Raw genomic sequence first — 17,495 nt, 5'->3', positions numbered from 1 at the left:
AAACTGAGGCTCAGCACAAATTTCTGTAATTCACAGCATCTATGCATGCAGCCAACTCCTATCACCATGCCGGTGCTGGGAAACACATGGATGCCAATTCTCCTTCATGGTATGAGAAGAATGTCCCAGGTCTTGGGCCTCAAACAACTGCCAAATATAACAACATAATCATGAAACCCACTGATATTCACAGACACAGGTACCAGCAGAATTCCTATTCTTGGACCCTAAGCTCATGGCCAAGCAGAGCATATCTGTCTGCTCTGAACTTAGAGAAGACAGACAACTGGCTCCATGACCCGGAGCCCAGGGACTAACACTCAGCAAGAGGAAGGCAATGGCAGTGGCGGTGGCAAGTAGAGGCCCCCTTAAAAGAAGAAATGGAAAAGTGAAACGGAGCACAAAGAACCTGAGACTTCTAAAGTGAAATATTAAAATCTGCGAGAATGGCCTGAGGACCACCTTAATGCAGAAGGATGGGGTGGTCCCTCCACCCCAACATGATCCTCCTCAAACACACCCTGCTCCTGATCCAGTCATAGACCCACTGTTACCCTTTTTGCTCATTCCCAGTCCCCACTCTGCTCAAAGCTCCACCTGCTGTGGAAACACATCATTCACGAGGATCCTATGCTGACTGATCTGAGTGTTAGAGCTAACAGTGGAGGAATCTTCTTAAATATATGAGTATTTTTGTGGCAAGGCCACTGGGACGGATCAGTGCCATAAGTCAGGCAGGGCTAGAAGCTTCCGCTCCACCATCAGGTTCCCCTTTAGCCTTGACAGATCAAACCCCAAGCCGAAGCAAGCTACAGAGATCAATTCTGTCTCTAAGCCAAAGGTCTTCACAGTGAGGGACCAAAGCTGCCCTGCCAGAGCCTCTGCTGGCTGAGCCCCAGATTAATCACCACCAGGCCAGAGCTGAGCACCAGCCTGCAATCCGAGCCCAGCCAACACCTGCAGTGGAGTCCTCCCAGCACCTCCCTCCCTCCCTTCGGGCAGGACCCCGGGGCATGAGGGTGTCCACCTGTTGGCAAGGCTACTACCTACCTGGGACAGGAGTAGGTGACATTCAGCTGTCTTCCACCTGACAGAGAGAAGTCATGGTGGTTTCAGGAGTTTAGTAAGGTAGGAAGAACTATGTAGAGACTCACACAGTGAAGCAATGCCCAAGGAAAAGAAAACCACAGCTTCTCAACAGAAAGTCCAGGTCTCTCTCATGCAGGGAGGGAAGGATGCTTTAGAGGTGTGAACTCACTGACACCTTGTGCAGGGGCACATACTCCTGCTGTCAAAAAGAAGACTGACAGTAAAGAAAAGACTGACAAGGATGTCTTCAAAACCCTTCTGCTGCCAGCTATTCTGATGAAGGAAGCTTCAACACAATATGCTTAAAGCTTAAAGGTGAGAAGCACTTGCCCTGAGTTCCAATATCTGTGAGAGGAGTTTCCTCAAAGGCCTCAGGAAGCTTTTTCCAGCTCAGACGTATGGAGAACTAGTGACTGAGTGTGTGGGCACACACCTGTCGGTCTATGCAGGCAAGGGCTTTTTAGGATCAAAAGACCCTATCACATTATAATTCTTCTGCAGACGGTAACCCCTGAGTACAAGTATCATGATGCTAAAAGGGCTAAAGGAGGGAAAAGATAGGCATGTTTAGAAAGACTGCTTCCAGGCCCAAAGGGACAGAGGTGTCCTTCCCACTGCCCATGGCCCAAGGGAACAAAGTGTGGCAGAGGTCAGACTCAGACTGAAGTATGCACCTTCAAGGAAAGGCAAAGAAAAGTACAGGTCAGGAAAAGGAGCTGGAGCCCGGGAGCACCTTCCTCTGAACAGTAACACCCCAGCCTGGCTGTCACAGCTTGTACTGCCACAACTTCATCCCCAGGAACTCCCTTTGAACCTCCGGCTACAACCCAGAGTTAGGACAGAGCAGTGGCTACAATTACACACTTGCTTGGGGAAGGGGGTGGGTGCTGCATGTGACAGGCCATGAAAGGTCCCAGCCTATAAAACAGCCTGGAAAACAAACCCTTAATTTAAATGTTAATGAAAGTGCTGTGGCGACATCAGAGGCTTCCTGGCTGCTCCAAGAACAGCTACACCAGTCTCAGAATTTATGACTCCCCTTTACCCTCCCACCTCCCTCTCTCACCCACTGAAGTTTAAAGAGGAAAAGGAAAGAGAGAGAGAAAAGAAAAAAAAACACCCTAATTTTAACATTAACACCATGCTTCCACCTTGGGATGTGACTGCTAAATTATCTGTCAGTAGAACCATGATCAAAGAAAGGTAAACACAGGCACACTGCACACGGCAGCCAGGGCACAAGGAGATGAACAGAGGACAGAAAAGGTGGTCCAGGTGGGGACTTCAGATAGCAGGTGGGGCAGACAGTAGGAGGGGACACTGATCGATTCACGGCTCTTTTCATTCTATTTTTTATCTGACACATCAGGGTTGGATAGATCTATAGGGGACAGTATAATAAATAACTTGATATGTTTATACAAGTATAGTAATCAAACACACAGAAGATCATTTCTCTGTGTTGGAAACCCTCTGATGCCAAAGCATGGTGGTGCACTCCTTTAATACCAAGCAGGAGAGGCAGAAACTGGCAGATCTCTGTGAGTTTGAAGCCTGTCTGGTCTACATGGGGAGTTCTAAGACAGCCAGTATATACTGTGAGACCCTATCTCAAAAAAAAAAAAAAAGAAAGAAAGAAAAAGAAAAAAAGAAAGAAAAGAAAAGAAAGAAAAAGAAAACTTCTGACACTTCCAGTTATTTTGAAACCGATCATAAATCATAGTAGACTAATGCTACTTCGCTGTAACAACAGTAACAGCAGAGCCCATTCTTCTTAGCCATTTGTTTCCCTGGGGTCCTCTTGAGCCTCCACGGAGAACTAACCATATTGCACTACCTCCCCATCTGATCCTCCCATCTAGTTCATGGTGTTTTCTCTAGTGACAGGAAGATAATAGCTTCTGTTTGTTTAATTTTGGTGGAACACGGTCTCCCTGTGCAGTGCTGGTTGTCCTGGAGTTCACTATGCAGACAGGCTGGCCTTAACTCTTAAGAAACCTGCCTGCCTCTGCACATAGTAACAGCAATTCTTGAGCAGGAAAAGGATGAAAGAGGAGGAGGAAGGAATTGAGGTTGGAGGGAAAGGAAGATGTCAGAGACAGTGAGGGAATACCAGGGGGCTGAAGAAGGGGCTAAGCAGATAAGAAGAGCACATACTCCCCTCCAGAGGTTCTCACCCCAGCACCCACGTCAGTCACCCCTACACATGGCAGTCTCTCTCTCTCTCTCTCTCTCTCTCTCTCTCTCTCTCTCTCTCTCCTCTCTCCCTCTCCCCCCTCTCTCTCTTTCTTACACACAAACATACACCTGATTAAAAATAAAAATAAATCTAAGCCGGGCATTGGTGGCACACACCTTTAACCCCAGCACTCAGGAGGCAGAGGCAGGCGGATCTCTGAGTTCGAGGCCAGCCTGGTCTCCAGAGCAAGTGCCAGGATAGGCTCCAAAGCTACACAGAGAAACCCTGTCTCGAAAAACCAAAAAAATAAAAATAAAAATAAATCTAAAAGAAAAAAATACCGACACTGAGATTGGGGAATGGGAATGGATCTCTGCTGGCAAGGACACAGACTCAATATATCAACTCAGTGCACACATTATCTAACCCTTCTGTAGTAGCCCCTTGCTATTTGTAGTGTTTTTATTTAAGTCAGTTATTTTTTGTTTTGTTTTTAAAGTCAGTTCTTGACAAGTGAGCCAACCACACTTACCAGGCAAGAAGCTGCTCCTAAAAAGGGGTTCTGAGCCAGCTAGGCATGGGAGGGTGTCTCGCTGCGCCATTCTACCCCAAGTCCCGAGGAACTGAAACTGACCCCAGTATCTGGTCCTGCCCCTGACAAATGTGACCTCCCAGGAGCTTCAATTTTTGCACAAAATTTGCATAGGCAGTGATGGAGGGCACAGGGCAAAGATCGTAAGGCCTGCCCCGATGCAATGCCCACCACACATCACAAATGCCCGACAATGTCAAAGCATTTCAAGCTGAACCTGTGGCCACCTCATACCACACAAGTCTTCTGTCTTCCCCTTCCAGCCACACCAGCCCCTTCAGTGTCTTTGTGTAAACTCTGACTCTCATCATCAAGGGATACTCCTTGTCCATCAAGGGACACTCTTGTCTAGCTCAGCAGGCCTTCTTTCCTCAGGCCCCAAAGAAGGCACCCCTCAACTCTAGGATGAGAGAAGAAAGAAAGAGAGAAAGATCCTTAAGCCACATGGCCACCTGAGCCAGCAGGAGGAGTTGGGAGATGAAGTACTGCTCATGGAGGCGGGAGACCCCCATATACAGCAGCTCCTCACAACCAGAGGGAGAGCTACAGACAGACTCTATATTTGCCTCCTCCTCCTCCCTCAAAGCACTGAGGGGTGACGATGCCCAGGAACAGAAGCAGCAGCAGAGAAGAGAGCCAGTGGGGCCCACACCGAAACTGCAGCTTTCCCCAACTCTCAGCTGCCAGAGCTCTCTCCAATGCAGTTACCCTCCAGTGAAGAAAGATGTACTTCAGCAGGCTGGTGGACGGCATCTACCGCACACAGCACACAGTAAAGCCTGGAGCTGCTGGAACAAACACCTTGCTCTCCCAGTACCCTCACCCACTGCCAAACACTGCACAGTGCTGGCTTGCCTTCCAGACCCACCCTCACCTCTGGGAGAAATGAAGCAAGAAGGAGCAGCTTCGCCATCAAAACCCCCAGAGGCCACAACTCACTTTACAAATTTGAATCGGTACATTTCATGCAGACTTGGACTAATCCCCCCAAAACAAACAGGCCACCACAGCACACAAAATTACATTGTATATTTAATAACACAGCTAAGTCAAGTTTCTCCACCTATACCACTCATATATTTCCCTGATGACAGAAGCTGGAGAGAAGGGATTAAGGCCCAAGAGTGTGGGGAAGCCTTCCTGACCACACTCACCCACATGACACCAGAGGTGCTCATGGATTCGCAAGGGCTCTACCAAGTACTGTTTTTCTTTTACTCCTTTCAAGCAAACAGATATGATGTCTGCAGAGAGAGGGAGAGCTACATATTCATCGCTCTTCTCTTTCCAGGCAAACATAGATTTATTTCACCACAGGCCCCAACTGCAGGATGGAGGGGTCCAGAAAACCAAACAAACTGCGCATGTGTGCTCCCAGAATGGCAGAAGCATTGGCCTGAGCAAGCCCCAGCCTCTCTCATGGCCTCCCCCTACCATGCCCTGTGTCAAGGAGTGCTTCCAGGTTCCCACAGAGGCTTTCAAGGGGCCTGGGACTGGAGTTACAGTTGGTGGTGAACCACTGTGCCATGTGGATGCTGGGATCAGATCTGGGTTCTCTGGAAGAGCAGTCAGTGCTCTTAACCACTAAGCTATCTCTCCACCCCACTTTTAATGAGGAATGAAGTCTCATAAATAGTTTTGTAGGACTGGGAGTAGTGTATACACCTTTAATCCCAGCACTTGGGAGACAAGCAGATGGACCTCTGTGAGTTTGAAGTCAGTTAGAACTACATAGTGAGACCCTGTCTTGAAAACACCAAAAAATTAAAAAAATTAAAAAAAAAAAATTTAAGCCAGGCGGTGGTGGCGCATGTCTTTAATCCCAGCACTCGGGAGGCAGAGGCAGGCGGATCTCTGTGAGTTCAAGACCAGCCTGGTCTATAATCGCTAGTTCCAGGACAGCTTCCAAAGCCACAGAGAAACCCTATCTCGGAAAACAAAAACAAAAACAAAATTTTTAAAGTATTTTGTATTGTTCTTGAGTATTTACTAACTTCATTCAGGTAGAAATAACTTTTAGGTAGCAATAAAATAGCCGGGCATTGGTGGTGCACACCTTTAATCCCAGCACTCGGGAGGCAGAGGCAGGCGGATCTCTGTGAGTTCAAGGCCAGCCTGGTCTACAGAGCCAGTTCCAGGACAGGCTCCAAAGCTACACAAAGAAACCCTGTCTCAAAAAACCAAAAAAAGAAGAAGGAGGAGGAGGAGGAGGAGGAGATGAAAAGCAGTCAGAGCCTCTTTCCGCCATGGTGCACATGAATGTCCTGGCTGATGCTGAGAAGAGAGGAAAACACCAGGTCCAGGTCCTCATCAGGCCCTGCTGCAAAGCCATTGTTTGGCTCCTAACTGTGATGATGAAGCACGATTACATCGGTGAATCTGAAATCACTCATGACCACGGAGCTGGGAAAGTCATCACGAACCTCACAGGCAGTGAACAAGTGTGGTGTGATCAGCCCTATAGATGACATGCAACTCAAAGACCTAGGAAAATGGTGGAATAATCTGCTCACATTCCATAATTTTGGCTTCATTGTTCTGACAACCTCAATTGGCACCATGAACTATGAAGAGGCAAGATGAAAACACACAGGAGGAAAATTCTGGGATTGTTTTTCTAGAGATGTAAAACACATAAATAAAAGGCCTCTGTGGACTGTGAAAAAAAATAAAAACACTCAAAATTCACAGTGACCTCAAGAACTGTATCTGAGACCACGTATAATACATTTCTGCCACCCAACTGTGGAATCAAACACAGAGCATTCTGTCCTAGCAACAGTGTGTGCCTTCTTTACCTCCTCTATGCAGCAGGGCCTCAGTCCATAAGACTTGAATCTTGACAACAGGATAAGAAAGGTGGGTGGGAATCAAAGGAAGACATCCTTGCCTGCCACCAGCCTTTGACACCTACTATTTCTTTTAGTATTTTTTTTTTTTTGAGTAAGCATAGCTTTGAGCTGGGTGGTGGCACACGCCTTTAAACCCAGCACTCCAGAGGCAGAGGCAGGCAGATCTCTGAGTTCAAGGTCATCCTGGTCTACAGAGAGAGTTCCAGGACACCCAGGGCTACACAGAGAAACTGAATCTCCAAAATACATACATACATACATACATACATACATACATACATAGATAAGCATAAATTTGAGTACACAACTGGTATTAAATATCACTCTCTACCACTGTTTACAGTTTAAAAATTCAAAGTCACAGAAAGAAGGAAAGGTGATACCTAGACACAGGTCAGAATTCCTGCTTTCTCTTAGTCAAAAGTACCTCATGCTAAGCCTGGAATTTGAGGTCCATATTCATACTGAAAGTGCCTGAGTACAAATATGTGAAAAAAAGAGGGAAAAATCAAAGAACATCGACAATCAAGTGCGCAGGACTAATTGTTTTAGCAGGAAGAAGACAGTGATTGAGAATAGACCAGTGTAAGGTCTCTTTGCTGTCCAGAGTCCTTCCAACTTTTCAAGGAAGCAGCAAGGGAAACTGGAATACTTGTCCTTAGAGAACTGCGGCTACTCACAGCCCTTAATGCTGTTCCTAAGGGGTACAGGGCCATGTCATCCTGTGATTGACAAACACATTCAACAGGAATAGTAGCAGGGAGGTGACAGAAGGCAGCCATTGAGGATCACTTCAAAAGAACAAGCAAAAGGAAGAGAGATTCCCGTGGAGACTCTACCTCAGGAAGACTACAAAAGAGCAGTGTGAGTCCAGGGAGGCAGAAGCCTAGAGAAGCCTAAGAAATAGGCTTGAAAGCAACTAAGTACTAAGCAAATGCTGCATTAGATAAGATGGCATACTATTACAGGACTTTAGTCTTTATACCATCTTTTCTTTTTCTAAACACAGTTTCTCTATGTAACATCTCTGGCTGTCCCAGAACTTGCTTTATAGATCAGGCTGGCCTTGAACTCACAAAGATCTGCCTGCCTCTGCCTCCCAAGTGCTGGGATTAAAGGTGTTCGCCACTACAGCCCAGCTTATATATACTCTTTCTGGTCATTTTTCACTGTAATCTAGTCATGTCTGTAAAGACAGTACAGAAAGGGGGAATGATTTGCCTACAGCACCCGCTAGCAGCAGGCAAAGGAGACCCGACTCTCTAAAGACCAGACCTTGAAGCTCAAAGTCAGTGCTTCTCCGGGTTAAAAGGATAGATGAGTTGTTTGCTTTGAGTGCTGGCTGGCCTAGAATTCACAGAAATGCACCTGCCTCTGCCTCCAGAGTGTTGGGAATAAAGGTGGTGGAGGCTCACACCTTTAGTCCCTTCACTTGGAGGCAGAGGCAGGTGGATCTCAGTGAGTTTGAGGCCAGCCTGGTCTACAAAGGGAGTTCCAGGACAGCCCAGTATTTTCTTTGAATACAATAAAACCCCAGCATATGTTCTGGATGTCTAGTATAAAGTCAGAATCCCCAACACAAGTTTTTAAGAGAGTCCAACCTGAGTTCTATCCCTGGGACCTACATGGTGGAAGGTCAGAAATAATTACTAAAGTTGTCCTCTGTTTTCCACATATGTACCAAATACACTGGAGCGCATACACATGCACGCATACACTGATGCACTCACAAAAATAAATAAATGAAATATACATGCATATATCTGCCAGGCATGGTGGTACATGTCTTTAACCCAGACCTGGGGAGGCACATATAGGCAGAGCTCTATGAGCTCCAGGCCAGACAGGGCTACATAGCAAGACCTTGTCTCAAAAAACATAACAAACATAAACAGAGTTCAAGACATCATCTGTAAAATTAAGAAAAAAGCCATATCAAATAACTTCACAGTCAACACTAAACAGCCAGCCAATGATGGACAAAGGAATCATGTAAGAAAGTACACCAAGAAAACTGAAGAAGAATGTGAAAAAAAAAAAAAAAAAAACAACCAGAAAGGGACCCAAAAGGGACTTTAGCAGAGGGTTTGCATAGCGAGAACAGCCAGCTAACAGTGACTACCAGCTAGAAGGGTGGTGTTCATTCCACAGTAATACTAACATTACAAAGTCATGTGCTTGCCCATGGTCAGTCTCCAAGTTATGTCCAAAAAACTCAAACTCAATTTACTATGATCTCAAATGCTTCTTAATGAGGAAGGTAAATTCTATCCTCAACTTCTCTTACTGACGCCATCTGCAATAGGCGTTATGTGGTCTTTTTGGTTGCTGTGGAGAAGTAACCCAACACTCTCTAGATGATGCAGTTAGAGTAGATGACTATAAGGTTGGGGTGTAGGGGGGTAGCAGTGTAGGGGGGGAGCCCATCCATACTCTTTGGCCTCAGTAAACATGTAGTAAACACATGGACATCTCTAGCCAGAGTCCCTTCTACCAACAAGCCTCTCCCAGCCTCCTGAAGCCAGCCAAAGCCACAAGCAATCGCTAAGACAAAGTCACTGGCACACCTGTCACCTCCACTTGCCTTCCTTTAGTACCCACACAACCACCCACAGACACAGAAGCCTGGCTAATAAGCTTTCAGAAGTGTGCATTAAGAAGAAACTGCATGGACTAGAGAGATGGCTCAGAGGTTAAAAGCGCCGACTGCTCTTCCAGAGGTCCTGAGTTCAATTCCCAGCAACCACATGGTGGCTCACAACCATCCGTTATGAGATCTGGTGCCCTCTTCTGGTGTGCAGACATACATGGAAGCAGAATGTTGTATACATAATAAATAAAATCAAGAAGAAGAAGAAGAAGAAGAAGAAGAAGAAGAAGAAGAAGAAGAAGAAGAAGAAGAAGAAGAAGAAGAAGAAGAAGAAGAAGAAGAAGCTGCAGAGGAAGCAAGGCTGGCCAGCTCCATTCTTCCACCCAGAGCCCCCACTCCCCCCGCTGGTCTTCCCTGTCCTCTCTCCTAAGATGCTGGAATGATTTGTTCTGAAAAGCGACAGGTTTATAGGTTAGCCGACACCTCTGCTCTGTGGAATTTTAATTAACTTCTCCCATCGTCAATATGCTAAGGAATGGGGTCTCCATTCTCTGGGGTCAGCAATGTGTTTCAGGTCCTGCTATATCAGCCGTCAAATTGAAGAATTAATGACGTGGCTAATCGGCTCTGATTCTTAGGAAGGAAAAAACTGAAGGGAGTTGTGGAAGAGAGCAAGAGGAGGGGCACAGGCTCCATGGGGTGAGGAGAGAGAGGCCGAAGGGAGCTGAGCAAAAGGGCACCAACTTGCTTATAAAAACAAGTGATTGACTTAATCAGGTGGTAGAAGTGGGCAGCCCTGCAGCTTTCCCAAGTCCATTCAGGTGGGATGAGAGCATCAAGGAAATACACACAGACTTTACTAACTTCTATTATAGTTCAAGTATAGGAAAGTGTCTAAACCCCACTGGGGAGGAGCGAGGCCCAGCCTTGGTTCATAGATAGTCTAGATAGGTGCTAGCACAATGGCTCATCAGCTAAGACCCCAACTGCTCTTCTGGAGGACCTGGGTTTGATCCCCAGCACGACATGGTGGCTCACAGGCATCTGTAACTCCAGTCCCAGGGGATCCAACGCCCTCTTCTGGCCTCTCTGGGGGTACTGCATGTATGTGATTGATACACAGAGATACACACAAGCAAAACATACAAAGCAATAAAAGATTTTCTAAAAAGCCTGGACAAAAGCACATGATATATCTAAAAGAAATTTTCTACATGAAACTCAATATTATGTATAATGAACATAAGTCAATAAAATGTTTTTAATAATAATAATAACTAAAAAACAGAAGTCGGGGATGTAAAGCTCACTTGTTCATATCTCCAGTTTTAGTTTTTTATTTTGTTTTTGAGACGGGGTCTCAGTCAGTGGCCTAGGCTGGTCTGGCACTCCCCTTATAGCCCAAGGTGGCCTCAAGCTCATGGGGTGGCATTCCTGCCTTGTCTCCCTCAACGCTGGGATTATTGGTATAAACCAATACACCTGGCTAGTGAAAGCTGAAGAAACAGCTGCATTTAGTGTCTTGCACTTGTAATCCCAGCCATTGAGAAATGCTGTGGCAGGAAGATCAGTCTGAGCTATGTAGTGAGTTCTAAACTAGCCTCAGCTATACAGCAAGATTTAGTGTTTTTTTGGTTTTGCTTTGTTTGTTTTTGTTTTTAAGAGCTTCGGATGGAGAGATGGCTCAGCAGTTAAGAGCTCTGGCTGCTCTTCCGGAGGACCTGGGTTTGATTCCCAGCACCCACATGGTGGCTCACAATGATCTGTAACTGCAATCCCAGATGCAACACCCTCTTCTGGTCTCCATGGGCACCAGACACACAAGTGGTGGACAGGCCAAACTACCACATACATCAAATAATAAAACAGAGTTGCACTTCCACTACAATTATCACTGTTTCTGTTCCTTTACATATATAGATGAGGGCCCAGGTGGGAAGCCCCAAACCTCTCCTCCTCTCCTGATACCTAGAGTCTGTAAGGGATACTCCAAAAGACATTGTCAGGGAACAAAGCAGAGAGGAGGCCTGACAGCAGGCTAGCTGCTGCTGTTAGATCTCAGGTACACTGAGAAGCCTTTGCTTTGGAGCAATCCCAAGGACATCTGCTCCCAAAAGGGAGCCCTGACCCCTCAGTTACATTCCAGGGTGGTATCTTTGCCTTACCATTTCTCATCAGATGCTTAGGAAAGGTTATCTCAGTTCCACAAGTACGTGAAAAGACCTAAAGCCCTCAAGTCTAGGGAATTTTAAATCTCCAGGAGAGTGGTTCATAGCAACCTAGAGTATACTAGTGAAGATTTCTCTAGCTTATCTGACCTAATAAAATGAACACATTCTTGTGTTAGACAAAAACCCAAACATGTCTCCCTTACCTGAGTATCGGGCTGATGGCAATGGACCAGACTCGGTCTTCAGTCTGGATGGTGTGTAAGCACTGCCCCAGTCGGCCCGAGGCCAAAGGCCATACCTGAAAACAGGAGAGGAAATGCTTTTGTTGGCACTGCCTGTGATCAGGAGGAAGAAACACACACCAGGCGGAATGAGTGTGATTGGGGGGTGAGGGATGGGGAACCCTTTCTGTCCTGAAGACAGAACTCAGGGCATTAGCAGAGAAGCCGCTCCAGCTTCTAGTTCACCTGCCACTGGCAGCCCTAACCACCCACCTTCTCTTCCACCTGAGAGCCTTCATTGCTAGTCAACTTTCTACCAGACAACAAGAAGTTCCACATAGCCTGTGTGAGATCTAACTAAGAAAGGGCAGATGGCAGTAACCTGTCTCTCTCAGAAACTTCCTTGTGTTTGTGATCTTCCTTTCTCCTATCTTTCACCAAAGCTTTACTTTAGGCACAGAGGGAGAGACAGAAAGATCAAGGCACAGTCTGGGGAGACATGTATACTATCAGCAAAGTAAAAAGAAAGCTGCAAAACAAGGAAAGAATGGAAAAGAGACTTCAAAGTGAGAAGGTGGTGTGTTGTTGTTTGTTTGTTCATAATGCCCAGGACCCAAAGCTATTCATGTCAGCAGGGAATTTAGCACCTAGTGTCACCAAAAGTAGCAGAAAAGCTTAACTCCTTTAAGCTTCCATATCTCCACAGGTTAAAAATATTGCTTGGAGCACACTATCTGGTCCCTATCAGTCAGGAATGTACATTAGCAGCCACTCGGGGCTTAACTCTAATCAACACTCCCAGAGCCTCTCAGCAGTCCGAGCATTTAGAATCTCCCATTAAGCACAAGGCTCCCCTCACCTCGCCCTACCCCAGATGACACATGCAGGGACATAAGCCTCTAACCAAACAGAAAGGAAACCTCAAATGTACAGGGCTCCCCCCAGAGCAGCCACAGAGGGATCCCATGGCAGCTAGATGGATCAATGACCTCTCAAGGTCCCTGCAGAGCTATAAGGGGAACACACCAAACTCAGGCAGGGCCTTAGATGGAAAAACTTAAGAAAACATTCCTTCGGTATAAGGGGCAGGTGATGGAATGGGGGTGGTCTTGCCTTCTTAGGGTCACATGGTATCTCTTCCCTATAAAAGGAGAAAGTGTTTCTCAGAGTTTCTGGGTATGATAGAGTGGGGGATGGGATGATAGGAGGAGCAACTTTTCCCAAAACTAAGAAAAGAAATTTAACAAGAATATTCCTGATGAGGAGGGGACACAAAACACAACAAAGGCAAACCCTCAATATTCTCTGTTAAGACTGGTATTCTGGCATCGGTTTTGTACTCGACAGTCAAAGCCTTTGGTAATAACTAGATGCCCTTCTGGTCTCTTCCTTTAGACTGCCCAGCTTGGAAGAGATGTTCGCCTTTTTCTTATCTGAACCCCCTCGGAGGCAGGTGCTTGCTTGCAGGGTGAAGTGGGGACTCCTGATTTACAAAAATCTCTGGGGACAGACTAAACCTGAGTTTAGTACTAGCTTCCACAGAGACAGCTGGTAGAATCTGAGAGCCCACAAACCATAGGACAAGGCTACAGATCTGTGGGAATGACTCAGGAAATGCATTGTCAATTCCAAGCATCATTCAGGAAAGTGGCCAGCCTGTCCCACAGCACAGCATCCTCTGGCAACAAGACTATACTGGCACCTGAGAGACAGGATTTGACACTATAGAGATCTGGTGAGACCCACCCTGGAGGATATTTAGTGGAAGTACACATTTATACAGTCCTTTTAGAAGGCAGACTGTAGGTGGCAAGGCTCCTACAATGATCTCTGACTCAGGAACTCTAAGGCTGAGAATTCATCCAAAAAAAAAAAAAAAAAAAAAACCCTAAAACAAAGAAAAACCAAAATGGTAAACAAATTATTTGCTGTAACCTATTATTACAGGACAAGCATATAGTCTTTGGAGTCTGACCAGGTTTGAACCCTTCCAGTGACTTATTATCTTAGCTCTTAGAGATGTTTCCTAACTTCTTGGTCTCAGTTTCATCTCATCAAATGGGGGAAAATGCCTGTCTCAGGAGTGTGCTATAGAAAAGGGAAAAAAGTAGAGTGCTAGCACAGCATGGTGTACAGAATTAGCAGGAGTCAGACCCTTCAGAAAGAGTTCTTATGTCCAGGTTCTTGTACCCAGAAAGAAAGTAGACAGAATCATTCACCTACAAAGAGGATTTTAAGTAAATAATGGTAGGCTCATTTGGAAGCCACTGAAGATACCATGAGGGCTGGAGATATAGTTCTATTGATAGACTGTTTGCCTAGCATGCACAAAGTGCTGGGTTTGATCTCTAGCACTACACAGACTGGGTGTGGTACATGGAATCCCAGCATTCAACAGGCACAGGCAAGATCAGAAGTTTAAGGTCATACTTGGCTACATAGAAATTTCAAGGACAGCTATCTCAAATATATATACATATATATATATACTTGTATAGAGTAGATACCACATGGTATACTGTATATCTAAAACACATTACAATTATGCAAGGGTAGATAAATTAATGAGGTGCTTAGCACAGTGCCTGGTTACAGTCTTCATTGTTAAAAAATAATTCCAGCAGGCATGTGGTGGCATATACCTATACTCTCAAGAGGCAGTAAAATGGCAAGTTCAAGGTTAGTCTGTGCCACATAGCCAGACACTATCTCAAAAGAGAAAGAAAGATGGATCTGACATTTTAGAGAAGAACCTAAGCTACCGCTTAGCTGAATCAACACAGCACCAAACCACCTTGAGAATTCCTTCTTATACACACAGACAAAGGCTATTCTCAGCTGTCAAAAGAGAAGTCTTCCCTTGCAGTGAACAGAAGTGAACACAAGGACCCATGGCTTCACAGATGCTGATTACAGCCTCAGACTTAGGGAGCACAGTCTTCAAAATGCTATCTTCTAAGCACAACATGTCATGACAGTCATGAGCTCACAGTAACTGTGGCTACTGACACTAAGCCCCCCTCACAGTCAGCTATGAAGAAAAGTGGTTTATGGGCATTTAGTGCTGCATCTATTGACAACTGACAGATTCTGGAAGAGGAAGAGGCACAGAACCCTGTTATATACCTGCTTATAGAGATAGTTCTAGTTAAACTCTGTAGCACACGAATAAAAACAAAAGCTACTAAATATAGTTAAGATATTTGTAAGGGGGCTGGAGAGATGGCTCAGTGGTTAAGAACACTGACTGCTCTTCCAGAGGTCCTTAGTTCAATTCCCAGGACCCACATGGTGGCTCACAACCATTATATGGGATCTGATGCCATCTTCTGTCATACAGATGTATAGGAAGACATTGCACTCATATATAAAAATAAATAAATCTTTAGAAAAGGAAAAAGAAGACATTTGTAAAGAAGATGGGGGTAACCATAATGCATTGCAAATATATTAAATTAACAAAGAACAAATGTTATTTTTTAAAGCTCTAGGGATTCACCTGTCTGTGCCTCCCCACTGTCCCCAGATGTAAGTCTTGACTACCTACACCCAGATCTTCATGTGTGGCTAGTAAGCACTTGACTGAGCCACATCTCTAGCCCCAGATTTACTTCTGAGCAGCTTGGCAAGTTAAAGCCAGAATCTTTGCAAGGAATGCTACAGAGCCACTGACTAAGCAAAAACCTGAAGTAAATATGAGGTGGGGACGAGGAGGAAATGTGGTTTCCATGAAGGTTCAAAATATTTGATACAGCCGGGGGTGTGGTACACGCCATTAATCCCAGCACTTGGATCTCTGTGCCAGCCTTGTGCACAGAGTGAGTTCCAGGACAGCCAGGGCTATGCAGAAAAAGCCTATCCCAACCTGCTCACCCCAAAAAAAACCCTAAGTATGGCAGCATATGCCTATAATCTCAGCACTTGAAAATGGATCATCTTTGGCTACATGACTCAGACACAAGGATCATCTTTGGCTACATGACCCCCTGTCTCAAAGAATAAAAGCAAAGACAAACTGCTGATCTTTCTCAGAGTTCCTATGCTGGCATGCATTCTCTCTAAATACAAAATATAAGGCGGAAAATTTCAAAAGGAAAAGAAATGTTCACAAATAGGAGGTAACCTATTTAGCCCCTGTCTTTAAATGAATCAGCAACATGAAAAAGCAATCACTAGAGAGTACACGGAGTCAGAAGAGTTATGAATAAAAGCTGCAACTTCCCTCTCCTGCCATCTCTCTCCATGTGGCTTAGAGGCCCATTTGCTGATTTCAATAAGCATTTTGCTACAATGGAGCCTCTAGATTCTGGAAAACAGATAATCAGGACCTCTGGGGTCTTCTGCATCACCAAGTGAACTGTCAGCAGAGTTCCCACTGAATCCCCAAAGCCTGTATCCCATCTCGGGCTGCTCCAGCTAAGCCTAGAGAATTTTCTGTGTCCTATAAGCAGCAGTGCTAGACACAGACTGGAAGAGTGGGATCCCCAAAGCAAGGATGACAACTCTTTATCAGTTCCATTGTTTATGTCTTGGTGGATGTCTGCGGACCAGGCAATCTGGCAGTGATGCAACCAACAACAGCCTTCCTGTCGCCTCCACTGCCTACTGACCACACCACTCTCCAGAGAATCAGTAAAAACACGTTTTAATTATCAGCCTGATTGCTTATGAACAAGGTGGTGAAAAATTAACTTCTCTAAACAGAGAGCAAGCAAAACGAGGGAGATTTTAAAATAAAATACTGGGGTTAGAAGTCAACCCACAAACTTGAGGAAACTCGGCTCAGGGAGAAAAGCTGACCAGGCCCTCTGTTTTTGCATTCACACCACATTTCAAGTGAGCGGTGAGCATCCCAGCCACTGTCCACTCCTCTCCCAGTCCAGCTGGCAGGAACACAGCCTGGCATAGAAAGCTGCATGCCAAAGGCACATAAGTAAGTTCTTCATTGCGTCACTTCTCCCCTGCCTCACCCAATGCTCTCAGCCAATCCTGGGACTCAAAGTTCTATCCACCCTCTCCCACCCCAGCCCCTATGGACAGGAGGAAATAACAGTACAGTATGTAGGGGGAGAACTCCTCACCTTGGCTGTCCTGTCCCTGGAGCCACTCACAATGATACCCCCTTTGCAGTCCACACAGTTCACCTCCTGTTCATGAGCTGAGTACTTGACAGTGAAGGTGCTGTGGAGCTTATGAACACCAATCTTCCCGTCTCTACAAGAGAACAAGAGCACCCCCCCCCCAGGAGTTAATTACTCTCTATAGCAAGAGGACCAGTTCACTGAAGCAGCCCAAGTGTCCAGTGACGTCCAGATGTACCAAGCATTCTGCAGTGTGGCCCACAAGGTGCTGAGTGTTATATACTTTCACTCCTTCAGCACACTTGGAGCTAAACAGAGCTGAGAGAGGAAATCAACCTCTCCCTGGAGAGTATCAAACCTGATCCACTTTGCAGTAAAGGCTCTTCCTGATTTCTTCTCTAGCTAACCCTATTAACAGCTTTTGGTAAATCTCTGCTTTAAGTGTTTTGTTTTTTGTTTTTTTTAACTTAAAAAAAAAGTTTCCTTCCTTATCCCTTTGCTGTTGAGCCACAAAAGTCAGAGGCAGACACAAGAAGACCCAGCACTTACCCTCCTGCACTGACAATATGTGAGTTTGCCAGCACAAAGTGACAAACATCCTCATCATGCCCAGCGAAGACTCTGAAGGGCCGACGGTTCAAGCTGGCACCATCTGGGCGGAACTGGTAGGCCAGGATGAAATTAGCCTGAGATATGTACAGAGAAGCACCCTCCAGCTGC

At 45.6% G+C, this 17,495-nt stretch overlaps 1 protein-coding gene and 1 pseudogene across 5 annotated transcripts in view; one reads left to right on the top strand and one right to left on the bottom strand.

Annotated features, from left to right (window-relative positions):
- Positions 1–17,495, bottom strand: part of Fbxw4 (F-box and WD repeat domain containing 4) — an 86,285-nt gene that overhangs the window by 45,893 nt on the left and 22,897 nt on the right. For all 5 annotated transcript variants that reach the window (XM_035441804.1, XM_027407171.2, XM_035441803.1 and 2 more), the window contains exons 3-5: positions 17,325–17,495; positions 16,776–16,908; positions 11,677–11,771 (exon numbers count right to left, since the gene is read on the bottom strand). The exon at positions 17,325–17,495 is cut by the window's right edge and continues 15 nt beyond it. In XM_035441804.1, the coding sequence (XP_035297695.1) occupies positions 11,677–11,771; positions 16,776–16,908; positions 17,325–17,495 (399 nt within the window). The remainder of the gene's footprint in view (positions 1–11,676; positions 11,772–16,775; positions 16,909–17,324) is intronic.
- Positions 6,107–7,466, top strand: LOC103161986 (annotated as a pseudogene).

The sequence above is a fragment of the Cricetulus griseus genome, chromosome 3 (genome assembly GCF_003668045.3).
Source record: "Cricetulus griseus strain 17A/GY chromosome 3, alternate assembly CriGri-PICRH-1.0, whole genome shotgun sequence".
In the NCBI taxonomy this organism is placed as follows: Eukaryota; Metazoa; Chordata; class Mammalia; order Rodentia; family Cricetidae; genus Cricetulus; species Cricetulus griseus.
The sequence above is the reverse complement of the archived record's forward strand: the minus strand, read 5'-3'. Positions and strand labels throughout refer to the sequence as shown.